This window comes from Malus sylvestris, chromosome 11 (genome assembly GCF_916048215.2).
Source record: "Malus sylvestris chromosome 11, drMalSylv7.2, whole genome shotgun sequence".
NCBI classification, from domain to species: Eukaryota; Viridiplantae; Streptophyta; class Magnoliopsida; order Rosales; family Rosaceae; genus Malus; species Malus sylvestris.
The window spans coordinates 9,282,804-9,301,586 of NC_062270.1; the positions used below are offsets into that span (position 1 = coordinate 9,282,804).

At 36.7% G+C, this 18,783-nt stretch overlaps 1 protein-coding gene and 1 pseudogene across 3 annotated transcripts; both read left to right on the top strand.

Annotated features, from left to right (window-relative positions):
- Positions 1 to 215: 215 nt before the first annotated feature.
- On the top strand, positions 216 to 8,685 carry LOC126588714 (osmotin-like protein). Of its 3 annotated transcripts, none has more exons than XR_007611568.1 (2): positions 238 to 1,191; positions 8,573 to 8,685. XR_007611568.1 is itself a non-coding variant. In XM_050253816.1 (2 exons), the coding sequence occupies exons 1-2, from the start codon at positions 261 to 263 to the stop codon at positions 8,433 to 8,435; spliced, it is 789 nt and encodes a 262-aa protein (XP_050109773.1). In that variant the 5' UTR covers positions 238 to 260; the 3' UTR covers positions 8,436 to 8,526. The 3 variants fall into 3 exon arrangements, 2 of the variants coding, with proteins under 2 accessions (XP_050109774.1, XP_050109773.1); XM_050253816.1 differs by lacking the exon at positions 8,573 to 8,685 and adding an exon at positions 8,418 to 8,526 and having other exon boundaries at positions 238 to 1,031; XM_050253817.1 differs by lacking the exon at positions 8,573 to 8,685 and having other exon boundaries at positions 216 to 1,338.
- LOC126588713 (osmotin-like protein) lies at positions 7,583 to 8,435 on the top strand (annotated as a pseudogene).
- Positions 8,686 to 18,783: the final 10,098 nt, after the last annotated feature.

Consider the following 18,783-nt stretch of genomic DNA (forward strand, 5'->3'; position numbering starts at 1 on the left):
GACGGGACTCAGAATAAGCGAGGACTTTCACTGCGTACTACAAAACCAAGAAAAAAGCATGCTCGTGTAAACCAGCCCCCCCCCCCCAAAAAAAAACAAAAACAATCTTCTGACACACTGAAACCTAAGGGCAATTACGGCTTTTCACTCACACCATGGCTCCGTACACGTGGATCGGTGTACGGCATTTTTCTTCTCTATAAAACCCCGCCCAAAACCCTACTCTCTCCCACACTCATTTATCCAGAAAATCAAGAGAAATGGCTCCCTCTCGCTCCTACTCTCGCTCCCTCTCACTCATCTCCGCCACCACTCTCCTGATCCTCTCCGTCACATTCCTGATCCTCTCCACCGTTGCCCACGCCACTAAGCATCCACAATCCATCCTGACTGTCGTCAACAACTGCCCCTTCCCCATCTGGCCCGCCATCCAGCCCAACTCCGGCCACCCCGTCCTTGAACGCGGCGGCTTCTTCCTCAAACCCTTCAACCATCGCTCCTTCCCCGCCCCCATCCAGCCCTGGTCCGGCCGCATCTGGGCCCGCACCCATTGCACCCAAAAGGGACCTCGCCTCTCCTGCCTCACCGGCGACTGCGGCGGCCGTCTCCAGTGCAACGGAGCCGGAGGCGCTGCCCCGTCCACCCTCGCGCAGATAGACCTCCACCAAGGCGGCCCCCGCGACCTATTCTCCTACGGCGTCAGCCTCGTCGACGGCTTCAACGTCCCCATGACCGTCACCCCTCACAAGGGGCAAGGCCGGTGCCCCGTCGTCGGTTGCAAGGCCGACCTGCTCGCCACGTGTCCCGACCGACTGAAGGTGAAGTCACCGAAGGGCGTCGTGGCGTGCAAGAGCGGGTGCGAGGCGTTCGGCACGGACAAGCTGTGCTGTCGGAACCACTACAACAGCCCCCAGACTTGTCGGGCTTCGAGCTACTCGCAGTTCTTCAAGCACGCGTGTCCCACCACCTTCACGTTCGCCTACGATAGCCCTCCGCTCATGCACCAGTGCTCGTCGCCACGCGAGCTCAAGGTCATCTTCTGTCCCTAGACAGTGAGACGTATGGTTCCAGCTTCCAACTGGTTCAACACTTCAACGTGCAGTTGAGTCGCTGTCCTCGTTTTTAATTACAATAAAAAATAATGTGTGTTTACAGGGGGAAATATTAAAGAAAATAAAAGGATCAAAACAGGTCTGGTTAACTAATGTGTGTTTACGGGGGTACCCCGGAAAAAAATTTGTGTAGTATGGGGGTGTGGATGGTTTGTTTGTGTAATTTGTGTAATGTTTTACGTAATGGAAGTGTTTTAAGCATAACATAATTGTGCTTAGTATTACATTTCTTGCTTATAGTGCTGGTCCCAGAGAAAAAAAGAAAATAAATAAGGGAATGTGACATATATATATAGAGAGACTTTGGATGCGGTTCTTAGTCATGAATATTCTTTGATTGAAACCTTGTTAGTTTTTAATTTTTGATTGAGATCCCTGAAATTAATGTGATAGTTTATTTCTATGTACGTTACTATTTTTTTTTTAATTAAAAATTAGAAATTTTAGTTGTTTATTTAAATGAGATTTTAAATAAAAAACCATAATTTGTGGGATTAAAAATATTAAAATATAATCTACTATTGTGTGTGTGTGTGTAAACATGGGTACATTCATCAAAATTAACCAAAACAATCAAAACATGGGTACATTCTTCAAAATCACAAAAAAAAAGAAGATATTAGGCTTAATAACATTAGTAAATTTCTTCGGTTAAACTTGACATAGATACATTTTAAAATCAAAGAAAAAAGAATGTACCGATATAAGTTTAAAAATGGATTAGAAAAAAATTGAATAGATTTTATATTAAAAAAATGGTACATTTTACATATAACAAATTTGTATATTTAAGAATGAGTACATTTTAAGATTAAAAAGTTTTACATGAATGGGTACATATAATTAGCATGGGTACATTTAGCAAAATAAAAAGTACGAATAACAAAAAATATGGGTGCAAATACAAATAAACTTTAAAAAATATGGGCACAAAAAGAAATTAATATATGGGTACAAATTAAAATTGAAAAGAAAATTGGTACAAATTAAAAAAAAATTACAAATTAAAAATGGATACAAACTAAAACTAAAAATATATGATAAAAAAATTAGTCATAAATATAAATATACTAATTGTAACATTTTTAAAATTAAATGAATATATTTAGAAATAAAAAATATTTAATTATTGAAATAATTAATGATTTAATAATACCAAGGACCTTGATCAAAAATTAAAAATGAATAAGATTTTAATCAATGGAGTAGTAAAAGGAAGGATGAGAACCTAATTTTTCTCTCTCTCTCTATGTATATATATATATATATATATATATATATATATATATGTTAAGGCTTTTACTAAATAAAAATCTTTTGATATCTTATCAAGTTCCAAGTGCAGTAAGCTGACATCTATCAAGTTAATTAGTAGGAGTTTAATTAATGGGATTTTTGTTTTTGTTTATGTAAAGCTTTAGAGAGCTTAACTAATAGGACTTTGATTGTCTGCCCTCCCCATGCCCTCCTATTTTTATGGTCACGGTTAAGCCACATTAATATTTTATATTCTCATTACTTTTTGTCTTATTATTTCTATAAAAAAATCAATATAAAATATTGACGTGACTTAACCGTGATCACAGAATATAGGAGGACATAGAAAGGGTAGACAATCCTAGTCCTAACTAATAAGTTAAGTCGCGAGGGGTAGGCAGAAAGTCCAGTTATATAATTTAAAAGTCAGCCGTTAATTAAAGATTTACCCGAGAAAAAAAAATTGATCAAATTTGACAAAGTTGTGTTAAGAGAGTAAAGGCGATGATAATAATGATTTGCGGAAAAAAGCAAAGTTCAAAAAGACGCGGCGGGCTGGACCTAGCGTAAAGGCGGTTAGAAGGGTGTTTAGACGAATTAAGCAGATTTAAGTAAATATATTATATTACGTATAAATAAATGTCTGTTTATATTTAATATATATATATATAATTTTATAATAAACTACAAAATAGAATGACATATATATTATGAAGTATTGGACATATAAGAACAAGCATATAATGTATCTTCATTTAAGTTTCAACAAGTCTTTACAATTTATTTAAAAAAAAATGCAAAATGAAAACTATCTATTTTCTGTCTAAGTGAGTCACAACCTAGTTGATGCCTAAGCAGGTTTGAGTGGGCTAGGTAGGTGCCTAGACAATCTAGGTGGGTGCCTCAGTAGGTCTAAGCGATATTTCTTAATTTTTAAATGTTTATACATTAATCGAGACGATGATCAATTACCTAAAGTTTAGGTGATAATTTTTAGAACAGTGAAAAAAAAGAAGAAGTTGGATTTGCGAGAGTAATAAAAGCAGAAGCAGATCGCAGGAAAGTGGCCAAAGGTCCCATCTTTAGAAAAAGGAATTCGAATCTCTGAGGAGTATCTGATGGTAAGCAGGAACGAAGGGCACAGGTTGACACGGATATATAGCCTCTGAAGAAAGAAGAGAAAAAAAATAAAGAAAGAGAAATGGTGGTTTACCAAAAAAAAAAAAAAAAAGAGAATGGTGAGCTTTAGAGCCACAGAAATCTTTTGCTTCTTTTCTTTCTCGAAATTTGGCACTGTGCTATTACGTGGAGAAATTTTTAGTTGTGATGAAAACATAAGTGGTACATTATGTGTTTTAATAAGAATGGTAGGAAATTTTAATTTTTAAGTTATTAATTTTTTAGCACACATATCACATTATTTGTTTTGTGGCACGTGATGTATCATCCCGTGTACCGATCACACTGAAAAATCTCTCTATTACGTGTTAGTGTTTACCCTTTTGCTTTAGGATGTATTTTCAATCCATTTCATATAGAATTTGAAGTGTTAGTGTTTACCCTTTTGCTTTAGGATGTATTTTCAATCCATTTCATATAGAATTTGAAATTTAAACTTATTCAACAAGATAATGAAAGTTACTATTACTTGAGTGTGCAAAAATATTCAGGTTACTTCCTCTTTTCGTCTTTCGATGTTAGACATTTTTATGATGTCTCAAAGTACCAAATATTTAGAATCTTTTAGTTTTTATATTTTTAGTCAAAAACAATCTTAAAGATTAAAAATTTGGAGCAAAACTCTAGAATTTTTGTTTTCTTGTTCATATTTGAAGGAATATTTTTTTTCTCAAACAATATTCACCAAATAACCCTTCCAAAACCGTTTAAAATTAAAATCATGAATGAAGAATGAGCAATGCATCACAAAAATGAACAAGTGTGTGTACCAAAAAGTGTTGTAACTTGTGATACTCCCAACGGACTTTGGTAGCGCACACGATTGGCGACATGGCAAACTCAAAACCAAAGTTTTCGGTGCGGTTTAGAATTTTCAATCCAACTTGCACCTCTAATTTAAACAAACAAATGCAATCGTATATTGGATTATGTTGCAGTCCTATTAGATTATAAATGAGATTGTGTAAATTCTATTATATCTGGGATATCTTTTAGATTATATATTATCCTATTAGAGTTGTAGCCAAGACAGAGAGAAGGACCTTGGGAAGTGAGCCTTACCAGAATCTTGAAACCATATGGTTGTAGCAATACCATGTCCCTGTGTAATAGGTTAGGCGGAAAGAGATCTTCTTCGGATCTCTTCCATCAAATTCATCCAATCAATTAATCCGGATCCTTGAATTTTGATCCAATGGCTACAAACATGAGACTCCTTTAAAAGTTATAATAATTTTAGCTGTTGGATCAAATTTCAAGTGCCCGGATTAATTGATTGGATGGATTTGGTGGAAGAGAACCAGAGAGGATCTCTTTCCAGGTTAGGCAAACAGGGTATTGCTGCACTTTTGAGATGCAACAATACCATGTCTGAGAAATGATAAGGATACTTTTTTTAAAATAAGACTCTCTGTAGACTCTTAAGTTAAGGTTTAATTTAATTTTCGTGCTAATATTATAAAATATTGTAAAAATATAAGATGAGTTGTTAACTTGATTTTCATGCCAATATTATAAAACATCGTAAAAATATAAAGTGAATCGTTAACTTAATTTTTATGCCAATATTATGAAACATCGTAAAAATATGAGGTGTTGATGCACAAAATCAGTGAGGATTTTGTTACAAGGTTTACACAAGTACATAGGTTTAAGCTCTCCTTTAGTGAGTACTAGTGAATGATTTAGTACAAATGATATTAGAGATTATTGTGGGAGAATGATCTCCTTTTATAGAAGAGAGTTTCTAGCTTTGTTCTGACCTTGACATGTGTCATGCTGTGATTGGCCTTTGATGTTGACACATGTCGCCCTATGATTGGCCTCTTGGTGTTGACACTTGTTGCGCTGTGATTGGCCTCCTGGTTGGAGGAAAACTCTTATGGGTCCTTGACGGTATAACGTTGACCGATGTTTGTTAGTTTCGGGAACGTTGACCGATGTTTGTTAGTTTCGGGATTTGTCAAGTATGATACGAACACGAGGTGAGCCTCGTTATCATATCTCTCAACAAAATAGTCTTACTCATTGCAAAAAATTAACAAAGGATGACAAAGATTGTAGATTGATGCTGCTTTATTGTGACCGTTCGTATACCCCAAACTCTATGTATAACTCGTACGACTGCTCCTCCCGTAAAACCCCACCGCTTCCTTCATTGGTTCCAATGTTATTTGATGTATAAAAATTTAAAAATTAAGATACTTGGAAAGTAATATATTAAGAATTATCTTAAAATACTGTACAAAATTACAGATGGTTTATGACTTGCATTGCATTTCTACTTCGTTGACGAACAATTTAAATAAATTTCTTTGCCAAACTCAGTTTTAAGCCTAGCTATCTCTGGCGGTATCTGACCATTATAGACTCCCCAAAAATAATTTAAATAATTGATGGAACAAACTATATTCTTTTACCCATAGAAATTGACCTAGCTTCAAACCCCTTCTCCAGTAAACCTACCTCTCTGACACACTGAAACCAAAGGGTAATTCTGTCTTTTTAACAACATTTTGGATTTCGAATGAGAAGTTTAGTCTATTTAGATGTGGGCACCATCATTATTGCAGGTTAATTCTAAGGAAACTAATGAAAATGGTTTGAAAATTTTGAGTTTTAACAATAAGGACAAAATAAATGGTAAAGTTAATAGTAACAGGATTGACTTTTTAGTGTAAAAATATGATTTTTCGTTAAAGTGAACGGTACCAGAAACTTTTCGTTAAAATTCTCTTAATTCTAACCCCCTCTCTAATTCGGATTAAATTATAAGGTGGTTTGATATAGAAAACTTTAATTGTTTAGACCATCTTCAAAGGAGATGTCAAATATGTTAAATAGGATCAAAAAACATTTAAGTGTTCTCCAATGGATATGCCATCTATGATGTGGCATGTGAGTCATTTGATTCCTTACTTTCTAGATGTCTTTTTTTACAACAAACAAAGGAGTAAAAAAAAATTTAATTTAATTTTTAATGCATAGGTCCCATTAACAACCAATAGAATAAAAACTAAAACTAATTTTGATTAATGTAACTCTAGGCCTAATAAAATAACAAAATAAATATTTGACACATCCATTGGAAAAGAAGAGAATTTAGCACTTGTATTCAATTTGTCACATCAACCATCAAATAAAATTTTGACATACTATATTTGACATCTCCTTTAAAGATGCTCTTACTTCCAATTACTGATGAACGATCTATACGTTTAGCACTAATCATGCTACTACAATACTTGTTTTTGGATTGGGAACTTATTCAAAACGACACAAACAATCGTTCTCTATGACAATGAGTTAGATGTTGTCACTTTTAAGGAATTTGAATCCCATCTGGCTTCAAATTATGGAGATCTTAGGGATCCTCATATCCTAGCCGTTCATTGTATATCGTGCGGTTAAAAATTATTTAAAATTATTTATTTAAAATTAAATACAAACAGTACCTAACGAAAATTTATGGCACGATATACGATGAATGGTTAAATGTGAAGATCCCTAGGATCCTCGGAAAGAGAATCTGAAGATGATCATCATCCACTTACAAGTGGTCTATTCTTTATATATAGTTATTTTATTTTTCCGCTTAAGGAACACGAATATGTGAATATGTGAATAACCTGAAAAACATGAATAGCTTTTAATTATTTGTGATTCTGTGTGGACAACTAATAGAGCTGAACAATAAACACCATATTATTTAACTCTATTCATAACATTCAGATTCTATTATTAGGTACAGTGTATACCGAATGAATGACGCGTGGAATGCTTTATCTTATGATACCAGTAACGAATTCAAAAGGACAAGACCCCCGAATTAATTTAAATAATCAATGGAAAGATTTGATAAATCCTATAAAATTATGGGAAGACCTAACAAAGGTAAGCTAGTACTGTCACTGTGTACTAACAAGAAAAAAGCATGCTCACGTAAACCCCCCACCAACGTTCCGACACACTGAAACTTAAGGGCAATTACGGCTTTTCACTCACACCATGGCTCCATACACGTGGCTCGGTGTATGGCATTTCTCTTCTCTATAAAACCCTACCCAAGACCCTACACTTTCCCACATTCATTTATCCAGAAAATTAAGAGAAATGGCTCCCTCTCGCTCTTACTCTCGTTCACTCCCACTCCTCTCCGCCACCACTCTCCTGATCCTCTCCACCGTTGCCCACGCCACTAAGCATCCACAATCCATCCTGACTGTCGTCAACAACTGCCCCTTCCCCATCTGGCCCGCCATCCAGCCCAACTCCGGCCACCCCGTCCTTGAACGCGGCGGCTTCTTCCTCAAACCCTTCAACCATCGCTCCTTCCCCGCCCCCATCCAGCCCTGGTCCGGCCGCATCTGGGCCCGCACCCATTGCACCCAAAAGGGACCTCGCCTCTCCTGCCTCACCGGCGACTGCGGCGGCCGTCTCCAGTGCAACGGAGCCGGAGGCGCTGCCCCGTCCACCCTTGCGCAGATAGACCTCCACCAAGGCGGCCCCCGCGACCTATTCTCCTACGGCGTCAGCCTCGTCGACGGCTTCAACGTCCCCATGACCGTCGCCCCTCACAAGCACAAGGGGCAAGGCCGGTGCCCCGTCGTCGGTTGCAAGGCCGACCTGCTCGCCACGTGTCCCGACCGACTGAAGGTGAAGTCACCGAAGGGCGTCGTGGCGTGCAAGAGCGGGTGCGAGGCGTTCGGCACGGACAAGCTGTGCTGTCGGAACCACTACAACAGCCCCCAGACTTGTAGGGCTTCGAGCTACTCGCAGTTCTTCAAGCACGCGTGTCCCACCACCTTCACGTTCGCCTACGACAGCCCTCCGCTCATGCATCAGTGCTCGTCGCCACGCGAGCTCAAGGTCATCTTCTGTCCCTAGACAGTGAGGCGTATGGTTCCAGCTTCCAACTGGTTCAACACTTCAACGTGCAGTTGAGTCGCTGTCCTCGTTTGTAATTACAATAAAAAATAATGTGACGGGGGGAAATATTAAAGAAAATAAAAGGATCAAAACAGGTCTGGTTAACTAATGTGTGTTTACGGGGGTACCCTGGAAATTTTTTGTGTATTATGGGGCTGTGGACGGTTTGTTTGTGTAATTTGTGTAATGTTTAGGGATGGTTATGTAATGGAAGTGTTTTAAACATAACATAATTGTGCTTAGTATTACATTTCTTGCTTTGTTGTTTTATTTTTTAGGGCCAAATAAAATTAGTGTTGGTACTAGAGAAAAAAAGAAAATAATTAAGGGAATGTGACATGTATATGTTAAGGTTTTTACTAAATAAAAATCTTTGATATCTTATAAAAGAGAGAACCGAGATGGAACTCAAGAAGTCCGAAACATGGGTGCAGGGTTTGTGACAATTAAAGCATCTTCCAAGTTCCAAGTGCAGTAAGCTGACATCTATCAAGTTAACTAGTAGGAGTTTAATTAATGGGATTTTTGTTTTTGTTTATTTAAAGCTTTCGAGGGCTTAACTAATAAGTTAATTGTCGCGAGTGATAGGCAGAAAGTCCAGTTATATAATTTAAAAGTGAGCAGTTAATTAAAGATTAACCCGAGAAAAAAATTTGATCAAATTTGACAAAGTTGTATTAAGAGAGTAAAGACGATGATAATAATAATTTGCGGAAAAAAGAAGTTGGATTTGCGAAAGTTAGTAAAAGCAGAAGCAGATCGCAGGGAAGTGGCCAAAGGTTCCATCTTTAGAATCTTGTTGGCCATCAAACCCAGATCGTCGCCGGATCTTTTTTATGAGGATTTGAAGGATCTTGTGTGATCATAAATTATTTTAAATATTTTTATTTAAAATTAAATACAAACCATATTAAACAAAAACTGACAGCATGATATACAATGAATGAACACGATTAACATATTCTTAGAATTCTCATCAAAAGAATCCGAAGATGATCGTTGGCCATTTTTAATCTCTGAGGAGTATCAGATGGGTGCACGAACGAAGGGCACAGGTTGACACAGATATATATATATATATATATATATATATATATATATATATATATATATATATAACCTCTAAAGAAAAAAGAAGAGACAAAAATAAATAAATAAATAAATAAAAAGAAAGCCAAACAAATTTTTTGCTTCTTTTCTTTCTCGAAATTTGGCACTGTGCTATCACTTGTAAGTGTTTACCCTTTTGCTTTAGGATGCACTAGCAGGAATACCAACGCTTTACTACGGGTATTCAATCAATGTATAATATTCATAAAAAAATTAACTAAAAATGCTACAACAATACAATCACATTCTTAAATGTATCAATTCAGATAACGCACATTTTACATGAGTAACGCTCACAAAACCACACATTTAGACAATCATCTCCAAATGAAAGAAAAAGCAAGAGATAGGTGAATTGATACATAAAATAAGCAATTTAATTTACATTGCTACTTTATTAAGTTGACATCGAGAGCCAATATACAATCAAAATTACTTTAAGGAAAGTTTACGTTGACAAAAGTTGCAATGACATTCTATAGTTACACCTTTAAACCTTTAAATAAAAGACATTCTATAGTTACAAAACCGCTATGAATGAATATACCTCAAAAAGCCAAAGCCCCAAGTGTTCCCTTCGAGTATCCAAATTTCTGAAATTCACAAACATAGAAAATCCATCACCACTAATCCTGTAAGTAACTAACTTCAAAATTTTCCCTAAATATTAGAGACCACTCACTCCAGACACAAACTATCTAAACCCTAAACTTTACATATACACACATCTACATGTACATACACACACACACACACACACAGATGCATGCATACATACATATATACATGTACATACACACACAGCATGCATACATACATATACATGTACATACACACACAAATGCATGCATACATACATACGCATGTATGTACAGAAACAGATGCATATATACAGATGTATACATGCACATACACATAAACAGATGCATATATACAGATGTATGCATGCACATACACACACATATGCATACATACATACACATACATGTGCATACACACACAGATGCATACATACGTATATACATGCACACATATATACATATATTTATACAGATGCCTATACATATATCTAGACATATACTTTGGTATATTGATACATATACTTGCACATACATTTATACACATGCACACATATAAATTGCACTTTTCAGCAAATGGGAGTGTTTCACAATTGTAAAAATGTGTAGTTAGTTAAAGAGTTTTTTACATGTACACAGACATACATATAGATGTACACACTCTAAAAACATGTTTAGTTAAAGGGTTCCAATTCAAATCACAAAACAAAAACTTCTTGAAAAAAAAAAGTTTTTAATGCTAATCACCAAAAAATGGCAACAACTTAACAACAACTAACAACACTCTAGAATTCATTGGCAAAAGATAAACACATACATTTATAAAATTCATTAGCAAAAGATAAACACATACAGAAAATGAAACCTAGATTAATCCGCAAACAGTTAAAGGAGCAACGTTTTTTAAAGGTTTTTTAAAGAACCCTAATTAATCACATCGTTGTCCAATAATAAACACCAAATGAAAAACGTTTTGCACAAACCACACAAAAATATTTTGGATAAACAAATAAGTAAGCCACAAATAGTTATAGTCGCACAACATTAAAAATTTAGGGTTAGTGAATGAAACCTGTAATGCAAAATCCTGAGTTGGCGGTACGTTTCCTGCAATCCATAAACAAGAAAAGAACAATTAGTTTTCTTGTTCTCAAACAATCTAAATAAAAACATCTCATTTAAATTGGTCAAAGGGTTTTACACACTAATTACCAATTCAAATCACAGAACAAAAACTTCTTAAAAAAAAAAACTTTTTAACACTAATTACCAAAAAATGGCAGCAACTTAACAACAACTAAAATAGTCTAAACATAAGCTAACAATACGGTCAAAGGGTTTATTATAGGCATAAATATTTGCACACACACACACACACACATATATGCACATACACAGACACAGAGGCACAAATACAAATAATTTAAAACAGAGCTCAATTTAAAAATGGCATTCTTTTAAGAAAATCACAGATTGTAAATCAGTCTGTTGTGTTTACTGATTTTGTTCCAATTCAAATCACAGAACAAAAACTTCTTTTAAATTTTTTTTAATACTAATTACCAAAAAATGGCAACAACTTAACAACAACTAACAACAGTCTAAACAGAAGCTAACAATACATTCAAAGGGTTTATTACAACCAGAAATATTGTAATTAAACACGAATGGCAAAGCTCAAATGAAAAAATTGAAAACGCAAAAAAAAGTGATGGAACGAACCTTGGAAAAATGTTTAGACAGAGAGGAACCGAGAATGAGAAGAAAAACCCAAAAGCAACCAAGTATATAGAGACCCAGAAAATCCCCAAATTGATTAAAAAAAAACAAAAGCCTAACCTAACCAAACTTGGAAAAAAGATTTGCAAATTTTTTTTTTTGACCTTTCAATCACCACATGCACGCAACCATAAATGCAAGAAATAATATAAAAAAGTAAAAATTTGGTACAAAATGTAAGTTGAAACAAAGCTTATTTGACGATGCAACAGAGAATGGGTAGTGATCCCGACCCCTACCTCTCCCCTCCCGCTCTTTCTCTCTCTATCTCTATTTGCTTCTATCTCTCTGTCTCTCTGTGATGGCATAGGTTGAACAAAGAAGAACGAAATAATGGGGAACAACCTAACCCCAATCCCTTTGAAACCCTAAAAGCGAAATGACGACTCAACCCTCTAACTTGTAATCCTCATCGTGCGATCTGAAGCACAGATAGGCAGTCATCCCAACCCCTACCTCTACCTTCTCGCTCTCTCTCTATCTGTCTCTATCTCTCTATCACAGCTCTATCTCTCTGTCTCTCTGTCATGGCTAGGTTGAAGAAAGAAAAAGGAAACGATGGGAACAACCTAACCCCAATCCCTCTAAAACCCTAAGAACGTAATGACAACTCCACCCCTCTAACTTGTAATCCTGATGGTGCGATCTGAAGCCCAGATGGGCAGTCTCGTCATTTAGACTCCCAAAGGGCCGACCTCACACCAACAAATGAGAAAGCCCAAGGAAAGTATCATGAGAAGCCCAAAACAACTCAGCCCCAATACCAGCACAAATGAGATGGGTTTCTTGTAAATAAGGTGAAATTGGATGGCAAACTTGTGACTGTAGCTAAGCTATAGTCAATTCATTCCTCAATTTTAGAATAGATAATTTTCGATTCACTACTTATAAATTTTAAAATTTAAACTTATTAACGGTGATCAATAAAATAATGAACATTATCATTACTTAAGTGTGCAAAAATATTCAAGTTCCCTCCTCTTTTCGTCTTTCAATGATTAGACTTTTTTACGATGTCTCAGAGTACCGAATATTTAGAATCTTTTAGTTTTTATATTTTTAGTCAAAATCGATCTTAAAGATTAAAAAGTTTGGAGCAAAACTCTAGAATTTTTGTTTTCTTGTTCATATTTGAAGGGATATTTTTTTCTCAAACAACATTCACCAAATAACCCTTCCAAAGCCATTTAAATTTACTGAAAATATGACTTTAACCTTCAAATTCAATTTTTTCCATATAAAACTCAAAATAATTTTTTTACACAAAAAAAAACCCAGTGACTAGGATCCACCTAAGTGAATTCATTAATTACATATTACTTTACACATTTTACATTTAGATGCCTAAAATACCCCTATTGCATACTTGATGTGCACAATTAATTCTATGCAGATTGTAAGGAGAGAGTTAATGATTTTGCAAAAAGAAAAATAAGAGATTAATGTTAAAAAATTCATTGCATATTAATACCAAATATGAGAATTGTTGGCTTAATTCTATGTATCTGGCATTATGAGTTCATATATATAAATATATATATTTACAAAAAAAGAAAAAAAAACCTAATATATGTAATAATACATAAAAAAAAAAGGTAATTTACGTACCATGTACAAAAATGTTATTTGATTCAAAATGTGTGTGTGTGTGTGTATGACACACCATATATATATATATATATGACACACCCCGATCCGAGATGTCCACTAAGACTCTGAATCGAGTTGTGCTGGTCGACACCTGGAAGGTGACGAAGCCATAAAGTATGATGATGTGAAAAAATGTGAATAAATTTAAACCTAAGGGTGCCTAAGAACCATAGTGCGCTGGTGAGCGGGAATGAACCCATTTCACACGTGACATTAGAACATAAGTAAGTACAGTAAAGTGGATTAAGAATCATACACTCGAAAGAAATCTCCAATACTAAGATTTGCCACGAATCCTCGATGATAAGAAAGCTCAAATAATAAAACCTGGAGGGTGGAAACAAAACAAGGGTGAGTGGCCCTAGAAATAAAATTTTCAATAAAAGCCTTCTAAAACGTTATAAACCCTCGATGCAACACCTGTATAGTTTCTAGAAAATTATATCACGTATCAATATGAAATCAAAAATATATCAACGGTGATTCCATAACTATACCGCGACATAGCAACTCATCAGTAATATAATTAATCATGTGCTTAATAATCTATATCAACACACAAGTTGGAGTCACCTAATGTGACATATACGACTGCACCCATATCTCATCAATTAATGCTAGCTCATAAGTCGGAGTTAGTGACCTGTACGACTTATCTATATCTCATTAATCAATGCTAGCTCATAAGTCGGAGTCACCTATAGTGACCTGTACGACTTATTCATATCTCATCAATTAATGCTAGCACATAAGTCGGAGTCACTTATAGTGACATGTACGACTTATCCATATCTCATCAATCAATGCTAGCACATAAGTCGAAGTCACCTATAGTGACCTGTACGACATGACTGGGTGTAAATAAGTACGTTCAAGTGCTACGATCACGTGAAGACTATGCGAATAAACGCGGGTCACTTACGAGTTGGAACCACCTATAATGGTCTGTACGACAGGACTGTGCACCTACCTTAGATCTAAGGTGAGCTTAAGGTGCGGGAGGTGAACATCATGTGAAGGACTGTGCCCTGGCCACGGGCGGGAACACTAACATCGGGGTGCAGGTTTATGAGCTCTAACTGCATCTATTGTAACATATACGACTCATGGGCAACCTGTATGACAGTGTCGGAGTTGCCTATCATGGCAACCTGTACGACAAGGTCGGAGTTGCCTAAAACATACATGTAGTCATGCCATAACTCCTAAAACATACATGTAGTCATGCCATAACTCCATCATTTCAACTAATACCATAAACTCACTTGAACTTACCTTGGTGTCCTGCGTTCACCTTTGTATTTCAAAGCGTTCCCAATAATTATGTGCAGGTAATATACATATAGATAAACCATGATGCAATCTAATACTTCACCATGTTATAGCATTTTCAATTATATATATATATATATATATATATATATATAATATGGCATAAAAATGCATAAGCTGTAACGCCCTACTGCCGAACTATTTATTTTCGAGAATAATTATCGGTGATAAGCCCAACTAGACACTAGTTTAATTAACTATCATTACTTACGTTTCCTTACTTGAAATTCTTGATTATTCACACATTGATTTATGACCAACATTTAACCATCAAATCATAAGGTTAAATCTCATATTTTCCACCAATGTCCCTCACATTACTCAATTCTCTAAACAAGGCTATTGTCTCAATCATTTAATCTCACTTCTTGTATGGCTGCATCTAACGTCTCGTTAGATTGCCTATGTACCCTAAACAGGGATCAAGCCATTCGTAGTTCGCATTAATACTTCAAAGCCTTCACAGTAATTATATGCAATAATCAATTTATAACCGTTTGTGGAATTATCAATCATATATATATATATATTTATATTTATATACGATAGAAAGGAAAAGACCCACTCACCTGAGGTCCACGCTACGACTCCCTAGCATGCATATAGAGACATCATGAACCATCGTCGCCTAGAACAATTATCAAATCACATCTCAGAGTTTTTACCAATAGAATACATAATTTACATAAAACACATCCCTTCGTAATTCAATTCGGAAGATCTACATCACGGATTTCTGATTCGTTACTTCCAAGGATCCACATTATGTTCCTAGAACAACGTCCTAAGATTTCATTATGATCCAACGGTTAGATCTCCGCCAATTGCAGAATTCAAGTGGCGGTTAACGTTTTATTTTATGAACTTACATATCCAATTCGGGAAGATCCGTATGATGGATTCTTGATCCGTAAGTTCCTACATTCCTAAAATATTACAAATAATAATCTATTAAAGTTTGATAACGATCCAACGGTCGGATCATCGATTCATATAATAACCTATTAACGTAACATAGAGAATTTATGTTCCAACAATCAACCTACGTCATACAATTACCAAAACCGAGCTCAAGGCATCTAATTTAGCCTAAGAATAACATCGATGGCCCCTTGGCCATGCGCCGTCGTGGGTGGCGGTCGGCTGCCCTAAGTCGTCGGAAAATCCAACTATTTCCAAAAATTATCAAAATTTACAATAATGAAGATCTCAATGAGTAAATTAAGTTTCATACCTGAGACTAAGGCCAATTCGGCCAGGAAAGGCCCCAATTTATCTAAAACCCGTTGGAACCCTATTATGAGTGTTCTTTGAATCACTGCCAAATCGACCCTCGACGCCCCAACAAAGGATTGGGCATTGTTCCTGGGTCCAGAGCAGTGTTTTGGTGGTGCTAATCAAAGTTAAACATTTCAGAATAAGGTGGATCACTGACGAATGCTTTTCGGACCCGTGAGTTTGTTCATCGTGAAATCAGTTCGAATCCCGTCCCTTTAAGGTTGCAATTTGAAGGAGGAAGGCCGAATAATTGTTTGGGAATGGTGGATGGTAGGGAAACACCAGCTAGGGAGAAGGAATTCCGTTGAAAACCAACGTGGTGATCGGGTCGGGTCATGATCCTGCGTGAGGGATCCATGATCCCGTGCCCTTCATCTCCTCTCTTTTCCCTTCCTTTCCTCTCTTCTCATTGGGCAGACTCTCCTCCATCCTCTTCTAATTCGTTCCTCCTGTCCCTCTCTATTTTCCGATTGGGCATTTTTGCCCAATCCCTTTTTTCTTTTTTTCCGTTTTCCTTCCTCCCCGCTTCCTTCTTTTTCCCCCTTTTCCTAACAAAAAACTATTAAAAAAATATAATAATATTTATGAGAAATGAATAAAATAATAAATAACAGTCCTTACCACCTACTTTCCGAATTTGTAGTTTCATAAAATCTCCGTTTTAGTTCCAAATTCAATTTTGTGTGTGTCTACGCATTTGCACTGCCAAGTACTTTTGGAATACGGTAAGGTAATAGTTCATACGTGCCATGAACTAGCGGTCAACGAAAATCAATACCTTCGCCTCTAGGGTATTCTCGTAAATTCACATTTTAAAAATTTATAAAATTGTAAAATTAGGGACGGGTTGTTACAATATATGTGTGTGTGTGTACTTATATAATTAGGCCATATTAATTTACCTACTTACTATTTGAAATGTTCATTTCTAATTATGCAAAATATTGCATACTGTTGACCCTAAAAACTACCAAGCATACGTGGCGTGCATGCCGAGTAATTAATAAACTAACTATGTCATTCGATTGTATACGGGGTGTGCCAACTAGTCGGCCGAGGAGTAAAATTTGTTGATGTTGCGTCAAGCGCGCGGCTGACTTCTTGATCTTGCGACTGCGGCCGAGGAAGGAACACGTCTCGGCATTCGGGTTCTAGAGCCTGAAGACAAGGTTACTAATTCTGCGAAGTTCACAAATCGTTGGTGCCAGATTCGGTCATGGTGATTATATTCATAAGAGTATAAGCATGCCGAATCGACACCAAAGTATAAGGGCATAGATACTCAAAACAAATATATGTCTTGATGGTAAACGTGGTTCGGCCGTCAGAATGCCGAACTCTAAAACCTACTTGTGAGTATCCAATCATAAGACAATTTGGCGTTCAATGTGTCGACCCCTAGTAACACCTCACTTCGCCGAGAAGGCTGATGAGATGACCTCTGCCAATAAGGATCCGAAAATCCTTCTCGACCGAGGCTTAGATAGATAACCAGTTGGCCCTGTTGCAGTGCTGTTTATCCAAACTGAAGGTGTTTCACGGTCGGCTGATTCTACGGCAACAGTGCTGTTTATCCAAACTGAGGATGTTCGCCGATTGACTCCACAATGCTGTTTATCCAAATTGAAGGTATGTCAGCGGAAAAAGCAAGTAAAAATCTCAAGGTTGTTGAGAGGTTTCGCGTAGAGCGAGAGTTTGCGCAGGGCAATTTGTGTGTTGAATTGGATGGGCTTTTTCCGTTGTCATTGCATCTGTATTTATAGTGACTGTATGCTTGCTTGGCACAGCCTAATCCTCGAGTAGAATTTGACTTCAATCCCAACTAGACAAGCGAGAGCTTATCCCTTAGCAAATAACAGAAAAATAGATAACCTGTCTTTGCTTCAGTATTATCACCATTATCCAAAAAACCTATTTTTCCTTTCTTATCTTTTGGATGCATTCCACGTGGTCATTTCCCTATATCATGATAGGCTAAAACCTATCACCTACTGTTTGGGCCCAAAATAATAGTTTGGGCCGAGTATAGAATCATTCTCGGCCCGGAATGCCTTGCGACAAGAATACCATGGATCGTTCAAGTACGTGGGCCTCCAAACCTAGGTCGGCTAGGTCATAACGCAAGAAGTCGAGTCCTAGTGCAATAAGGAGTCTCGGTAGGACCCGGAAGTGAATCTGGTTCGGTTGAGGACTAGGTTCACAGTCCTAGTGAAAGTAGGACTGGTCGAGTTGGTGCTGATCAGGAGAAGAAGACCTAGTCCGAGTAGGTTTTTACTCGACCTTGGGGGGAGCCATTACTATAAATAGAAGAGGCTGCACATCATTCAGACCCCTGCAAAATCAATACAAAACTGCCCTGCGCAAATTCTCAACAACTTGAGATTTTTTCCTTCTTTTTCGCTGACACATCTTCCGTTGGCATCAACAGCACTGTGGAAGCAACCGGTGATATCTTAAGTCGGCATAGATAGCTCTGTCACCGTAGAATCAGTCGATCTCGTAGTATCTTCCGTTGGCATCAACAGCACTGCGGTGAGAGCGGTTGATTACCTAGCCAAGTCTCGGTCAAGAAGGATTTC